This window comes from Myxocyprinus asiaticus, chromosome 21 (assembly GCF_019703515.2).
Source record: "Myxocyprinus asiaticus isolate MX2 ecotype Aquarium Trade chromosome 21, UBuf_Myxa_2, whole genome shotgun sequence".
Classification (NCBI taxonomy): domain Eukaryota; kingdom Metazoa; phylum Chordata; class Actinopteri; order Cypriniformes; family Catostomidae; genus Myxocyprinus; species Myxocyprinus asiaticus.
In genome coordinates this window covers 29,191,247-29,199,005 of record NC_059364.1, presented here as the reverse complement: position 1 = coordinate 29,199,005, position 7,759 = coordinate 29,191,247, and the positions used below count along the sequence as shown (strand labels likewise).

At 36.7% G+C, this 7,759-nt stretch overlaps 1 protein-coding gene and 1 long non-coding RNA gene across 6 annotated transcripts in view; one reads left to right on the top strand and one right to left on the bottom strand.

Moving 5' to 3' along the window:
• Nucleotides 1–1,389: 1,389 nt before the first annotated feature.
• LOC127412247 (uncharacterized) lies at nucleotides 1,390–4,081 on the bottom strand. 3 transcript variants are annotated; one of them, XR_007892397.1, is made up of 4 exons: nucleotides 3,801–4,081; nucleotides 2,625–2,752; nucleotides 2,063–2,129; nucleotides 1,390–1,563 (listed from the first exon to the last, which is right to left on the bottom strand). It is a non-coding gene; the product is annotated as an uncharacterized LOC127412247 (long non-coding RNA). The 3 variants fall into 3 exon arrangements; XR_007892396.1 differs by having other exon boundaries at nucleotides 1,390–2,129; XR_007892395.1 differs by lacking the exon at nucleotides 2,063–2,129.
• Nucleotides 4,082–4,242: 161 nt separating this feature from the next.
• The window catches only part of LOC127412244 (calmodulin-lysine N-methyltransferase-like), a 185,104-nt gene continuing 181,587 nt past the window's right edge, over nucleotides 4,243–7,759 (top strand). Inside the window, exons 1-4 of one of the 3 annotated variants that reach the window (XM_051648466.1) lie at nucleotides 4,243–4,384; nucleotides 4,477–4,609; nucleotides 4,758–4,936; nucleotides 6,424–6,488. In XM_051648466.1, coding sequence (XP_051504426.1) covers nucleotides 4,499–4,609; nucleotides 4,758–4,936; nucleotides 6,424–6,488 — 355 coding nt within the window. In that variant the 5' untranslated portion in view covers nucleotides 4,243–4,384; nucleotides 4,477–4,498. Of the gene's footprint in view, nucleotides 4,610–4,757; nucleotides 4,937–6,423; nucleotides 6,489–7,759 lie in introns of all 3 variants that reach the window. The other 2 variants (XM_051648467.1, XM_051648468.1) reach the window with 2 other exon arrangements.

Here is a 7,759-nt window from a genome sequence, read left to right as displayed (position 1 = left end):
AACAAAGAATGCGCTTCCGTCTTCTCACGTGAAAGTGCTATCACGCTTACGTCACGCGACAGCTTCTTGATGGGTCAACTGGTAGCAGGAAGCATTTTCTTTCTCCCCTTTTCTCCCCAATTTGGCATGCCCAATTCCCAATGCGCTCTAAGTCCTCGAATCTCAGTTGCCTCCGTGTCTGAGACCGTCAATCCGCACATCTTATCACGTGGCTTGTTGATCGTGTTACCGCAGAGACATAGCACATGTGGAGGCTTCAAGCTATTCTCCGCGGCATCCACGCACAACTCACCACACGCCCCACCGAGAGCGAACCACATTATAGCGACCACGAGGATGTTACCTCAGTGACTCTACCCTCCCTAGCAACCAGGCCAATTTGGTTGCTTAGGAGACCTGGCTGGAGTCACTCAGCATGCCCTGGATTCGAACTCGTGACTCCAGGGGTGTTAGTCAGCGTCTTTACTCGCTGAGCTACCCAGGCCCCATAGGAAGCATTTCTTTTAATTAATAAAGTTTTAATTATCAATTTATTTTTTACACAAACCCATTGATTTGCTTCAGAAGAAATTTTTTGATTGACTGGAGTCTTTTATGCTGCCTAAATATGCCTTTTGGACCGTCAAACAGCCAGCAGCCTCATGGCACCCATTCACTTTAACTGTATGGACATACAGAGCTGAAATGTGCTTAAAAATCTTCATTTCGGTTCTGCTGAAGATGGAAAGTCACACATCTGGGATGGCTTAAAGGTGTCAATCATGAGAGAATTGTCATTTTTTTGGTGAACTATTCCTTTAAGAGATGTAATGCCCATCGCAATGAATATGCAACCTATGGGGAGAACAGTTCTTTCAATTAGTCAAAGTCCCACTTAATGTTATTTTAATTGGTGCTTGTAACAGTATAAGGACGGGCAAGGAGGAGGCGGGAACCAGCTGAACAGTCAACATAAAGGTTTAATGATATAAATGAACTTAAAACAACATAAAACATGAATGAACAGACAAAAATCCAATGCGGCCACGTGTGGCTCTCTCTCTTGAACTGGTCTCTCCGGCTCCTCCTTATCTCACTCTCCCACTGATCAGCTGATTTAGCGCTGACCATGCTCCATCACAGTGCTATTTTAGTGCATTTCTATCTTTATACTGCAGAAGGCTTTGTTTGGAAAATGTTAATAAAGCATTGTTGTTACATATATATCGAGTCAAATTTCAGCAATTTCAAAATCTGCTATTAATCGAGTTTAACTATGAAAAATTATGCAATTAATCACGATAAAGAGTTTGTATCGACTGACAGCACTAATACTTTTATAATAATGCATTTGTATATATATATATATATATATATATATATATATATATATATATATATATATGTGTGTGTGTGTGTGTGTGTGTGTGTGTGTGTGTGTTTGGACTTAAGAACACTCTGGATCTTTTTCTTCATAAACAAGGTTGGTTTGGATACCAGTCTCACTGAGATGGAGCCGGAAAACAAGCAAACTCTGAAGAGCTTCCTGTGTGCTGTAGAACAGGACATCATCCGTGGCCCGTTCTGTACAAAGAGGAGACACTGGTAAAGAAGGTTTTCATTTCCATCAAAGTTATTGCAGGCTAAAGGACCAAACATGTATGATTCAATGCAGTCAGTTTTCATGTTCTGTTTTTTGCAGAATTTTGCCTTTATGACAGAGGATCTTACCAAAGCTGAGCACATTGTCTAAAACTAACAGGACTTTCTGAGGATGGCTGACACCCCCTATATAGACCAACATACATTTGGTCTCCTCATGGTGATCTTTGTTCACAGTGGCTGCCAGCATGCTCTCTGTAGGTGAGAGCATGTCACATTCTTGTTTCTACCTGAAACTCTCCCAGAAAATAGGCTTTACCTTATAAATTTAAATATTTCCTCTGTGACATATTTTAAAACAAAAGACTAAGTCTGTTTTACCATTCAAAAGATTTAATCTTGTGTCTAAAGTATACTCATCATGTGTTGACAAAGGGGTAATGGGGTTTTCATTATTTAAAGAGTAGCCTAATGAATTTACCATGTCCCAAGGATGATCTATAGATCACTTTTCCATCTTCAAAGTATACATGACAGTGTCCCTGGAACTTGAGATAATGTTGAAAGAATGATGACTAAAAATGGCTAATTTGTCACAACTTGTAAATCAATTATGTCATATACACACACCATACTGTATATCAATTATGTGTCAGAAATACATTTTGCATTAAGGGGCAACATTTGGCCCTTGAATTTGATTGAATTTGACGTCAACATTAATGCACTATGAACTAACATGATCTAACAATGAACAATTTAATTTATATTAATAAACATTAACCAAGATTAATAAATGCTTTAAATAATCATTGTTAGTTCATGATACCTAATGCATTTACTAATGTTAACAAACAGAAACTCCCTATATCTCATTAGTTAATGTCAAATTTAATCAGTTTATTGATACAAATATTAAAACTGTATCTGAATATTAAAAAACTGAAAAATTCAGTACAGAGGCAATTTGATTTTAGTCACTTAACCCCCCTTAATTTCTGACCCTGCCATTTACATTGCAGGTGCAACAATTAGTAACTTACCTCTGTTTCTTGGCTACATTAACAAATCTCTCATGAACCGAATGCAATTATTTTTTTAAACGCTCCTCTTGACTTTTGAGTTTCCATAGTTAGGCATTAGAGAGCTCCACTGTAGTCTTTGAGGATCCCTGTAAGAATGCATAGAGGTCCATTATGTAAATGACTGCATATCATGTTTCTGAAACTTTAGATACATTTGAAAGGGATAGTTCACCCAAAAAGGAAAAATCTCTCATGTTTACTCACCCTCATGCCATCCCAGATGTGTATGCCTTTCTTTCTTCTGCTGAACACAAACAAAGATTTTTAGATGAATACCTCAGATCTGTAGGTCCATACAATGCAAGTGAATGGTGACCAGACCTTTGAAGCACCAAAAATCTCATAAAGGCAATATAAAAGTAATCCATAAATGACTCCAGTGGTTAAATTCATGTCATCAGAAGCAATATAATAGGTATGGGAGAGAAACAGGTCAATATTTATGTCCTTTTTTTTATTTATTGTTTTTACTACAAATCGCCACATTCACTTTTAAATTCTAAAAGTGAAAGGGGATTTATTTTTTTATTTATTGATCTGTTCCTCACCTAAAGTATCTGCATCGCTTCAGAAGACATATATTTAACCACTGGAGTCATATGGATAATTTTTATACTGCCTTTATATGATTTTTGGAGCTTCAAAGGTTTGGTCACAATTCATTTCCATATGAATTTTTTGATATTGTTCTAAAAATCTTCATTTGCGCTCTGCAGAAGAAAGTTATACACATCTGGGATGGCATTAAAGTGAGTTAACGATGAGTGAACTATCCCTTTAACTCTGTAGACATAGGTTTTCTTGTATAAAGACAAAATTAGTAACAAAATAGGTATGCACCTTTTTATATAATATATATATATATATATATATATATATATATATATATATATATATATATATATGTGTGTGTATTCCAAAGGATTGATGTTGACAACACACAAGTGCATTGATTCAATGCATTCAGAGTCTCTGGTAGGTAAGCCTTCTTTGCCGTTAGTTTTGAACTCTCATACACAGTATTTCTGCGTCTTGTCCTATTCTTATCTTTGATTGCAACACTACTTTTGTAGGTAACATACCGCTCAAAACAACTCAAAAGATTAGTATGTGTAACTATGCAGTTGAGCTTACACCAGTGTAAAGCCGAAAGGGATAAGGAACACATGAGCTCCGATGTACACTGCGTGAAACAGACCGTAACAGCAGCAAACATGAGGAGGTGATCAGATTTATTTAATGCAGCAGGATGCAGTCTGCTCAGATTCTGTTTATGAATGAACGACATACCAACTGTTGCCTTAATGTTACAATATCGCTCTATATAAGTGTCACAATAAAAAAGTGTGACAAAAAGTGTCAAAATATTTAAACTTCCCTCCTATCCATGTGTTTAATAAGAAGTATTGCCGCGTATTGACGTGTACAGAGTGGCGCGAGAATATGACATCTAGTTCAGGCACGATCAATCGAATGAGAAATCATAGATGAAAGCCGACAGAGCGGAATGTTCGATGATTCTCTCAGTGTATTACATTTGCTTTACTCCTGCAGCCGGGGGATGTGGTGTACGGAAGTAGCATGGAATTGTATTATTACTAAGCAACAGAGACCGTCGCATACCGGCGAATTGGTAAAAACGGCATTAAATGGAAAGATCGAGTCTGGCCACATCCAGAGAACAAATGCCAAACAAACCTTAGCTTTGAGTCTTCAGGGTATTGTCGTTTTAGTTATACTGTGATACGTTATTTTTTGTTTTTTAAATAGTTTTATTTTTTTTTATTTTTTATTTTTTTACATTGAACAGGATTGAAGCAAGCTGCTCTGGCATGAATAAATGTAAAGATCCCCCGACAGAAATGCACGCGAATAATCAGCGAAATCACGATTCTGACTGTGGAACCGATGTCGCGCGAGCACGATGGGCACTTCTGCGACAGGTGAGGTGTCAAATGACCATTTGCGCTGCTGTTTACATGTCATTTGGTTTAGATACTAATTAATGTATTGATATAGCCTGCATGGATAACGCTATATCATTATGAATGTATCTAGGTTGAAGTGTCTTACTGGTCTTTCACAATTCAGGTTCTGAAACAGAAGCAGTTGGATAGTTCTGATGTTCAGCAGGTGTCAGTCCGAAGATTTTCCTCCTTTGACCTGTTCTCCAGAAGCAGGGTCACTCCCACAGACACAGATGACCCATCTGACGAGCAGTGGGTGGAGTACAGAAGTGCCATCTTTCCCCAGTACAGTGCCTTACTTAGGTATAAAAAGTATAGATTACTGTAGATTAGAACAATTTTAGCTTTAAAGGAATATTTTGGGTTCAATACAAGTTAAGCTTAATTGATAGCAATTGTGGTATAATATTGATTACAACAAACATTAATTTTGACTTGCCCCTCCTTTTTTTTAAAAAAAAAAAGCACAAATCTGGGTTCCAGTGATGCACTTACGATGAATGGGGGCCAATCTGTAAATGTTTAAATACTCTCTTCAAATGTATATCCACAAGACGTAAACAATATGCATGTTAACATGTTTTTAGTGTCATAAAATCACTATATAACCTTTTCTGTGTAAAGTTATAGCCAATTTTACAACTTCGTTGCCATCACAATGTAATTAATGTCAACAAACCCTAATATGACTGAAAAAAGTTACGATTTAAACTTAACAGCTCAAATAATACATGAGTTGTAACAGAATAATTAATGTAAGTAATTGGTTTTATAAGATTATAAGCTTTACATTTCACTCTTTATATCCTCCAAAAATTGGCCCCATTCAGTCTTTTGGTCTTGTCAGTCTGTAAAGTTGAAAACTAAAACTTTTCATGATGATGAAAACATCCTTAAACATTTGCAGGTTAATATTTTGAGTAAAAGTACAGGTGGTATTTTCCCCAGTATTTATTTGTATAATATTCTACAGTACACATTTACAGCAATCTCATAAACTGTGGGTTGAATTCCATCATAATGTTGCCATATATGTACTCAGATAACCGCTCTGTACAATTGTGGTGAGAAGTATATCATCTCAGAATGCTATTCTGAGATGCTGGTTGGCACTGTTTGGTGGCACGAGGGGGACCTACACAATATTAGGCAGGTGATTTTAATGTTGTGGCTGATCAGTGTAAACAGACATAAACAACCTGTCAAAAGTTTGGACACACTTGATAGAATTTATGTATCTCTTGTTCTTAAAAACTTTTGGATCTAAGGCTTATGTTTAAATGCTCAAAAATAGAACTTTTTTTATTCATGTATTTTCTGTATGTTTTTTTTTTTTTTCACTGTATGAGCATCACTGTATGAGTTGGACAAGATAGTGAAAGAAAAAGCAGCCAACAAGTGGCCAGCATAAATGGCAAACTCCTTCAATACTGTTTAAAAATAATCCCAAGTGGCACCTCTTGAGAGAATGAGTGTGCAGAGCTGTAATCTAGACAAAGGATGATGACTTTACTATTATTCTAATTGTGGAAAATAGTAAGAATAAATAATGAGTAGGTGTGTCCAAAAGTTTATTATGTATCTTCATGTTTATGTCTTGTTTTTCAACAGCTAGTTGGAAATACATTTAGCTAGGTTGTGTAATGTATGTGTTTGGGTCTTTTTTCCATTCTATGTTACCGATCAACTGTTGATCACACTTTTGTAGCTAGCACTCATATTTTTGTCAGCGTCTTTAGCCTCAGTATACTGTATTTGCAATCTATATCATGCTTATTAATGCATTTCAGAGACAATCTTGGCCCCATTAGAGTGGATGAGGTGCTCAACAGCTTTGACAACACAGGAAATGTCTGTAAGTACCTTTTCTGATTGTTTTTTAAAATACATATTGCACTCCCCCCCCCCCCCCCGTTTATTCTGAAACAGCTCATAGAGGTGATCATGTTCATTTAACATAGAAGGCTTTCACTGTATGTTTTCTAATTATGAGTGAGCAACATTTCACTGGTCACATTTCACATGTTAAACAGAACATCTCCTATGTCAGACAAAGGAGTTTAGATCTAGTTGCAGCTCCATGAAGCACCAGAGACAGGCACACTTGAGCCTCTTAAGCACCTTATTATTGACTTGCTGTCTAAGAGATCAGATGAGGGGTCCATGAAGAGTATGTTCTGATTATGTCACAACAAATATACAGTATCATACATCCATATGTCATATCCATGGTTTGGATAATAAGTCATTTATTTATCATGTAAAATTGCCTTCCTTCATTTCCTTGTGTTTTCTTAAAAACTGTATTATGAAATAGCTTTGGGCAAATGTGTGGACTGTTCATTCCCTCTAATTAATGTACAGGTGCTTGTTACTCTTCTCTCAGTGTAATAACACTGTTTTCTTGCAATTCTTATAATACTGTTTATTCTCTGCATTACATTTTTGTCAAAAAGTCCCACCAAATATACTTTACTGGTACTATTATTGGCCATATAATAGACACTAAGGCCCCATTTCCACCTAGTATTGAGATGCGTTTTGGGTGATCCGATCACATGTGGTCAGGTGAGACACATGGCTGTTTACACCTGGTCATATAAATGCATCTCCAGTGACCACTTGTGTTCGGATTTGGAGGGGAGGGTCTCTGATTCATGGAGACATACTACATCAATCACTATGAAAGCGCGAAAAAATGGTGTGCTGTTTCTCCCAGATGCGGTCGAAATTTAATCTAAGCACAAACGCAACATATCAAGCTGAATTATGTTATTTTAGTGGATTACCAGTATTAAAGGAGCTTCAGGTGTTCATGCTTGTCATCTGTGTTGCTATTTAACACACTAAAGAAGATCTGTGAAGCTCTCGTGATTGTGTATTTATCCGCTTTTTTAATTTTTCTGATCGAACAGTTATTTCCTTTTAAAGTTGCTCATAAACGGCAAAGGTTAAATTCTTGTTTTAGCGCAGCGGTTGATTGACAGGTGAGGGGTGGTGCTTCACTGCTGACAGAACATACACAGGACAGATCTGGTCACATGCGTTTTTGACCACATTTGTATGTTGTTTTTGTAATCAGATCACAAAACGGTTTAGACCCCGTTTAGACCTTTATTTAGGGCT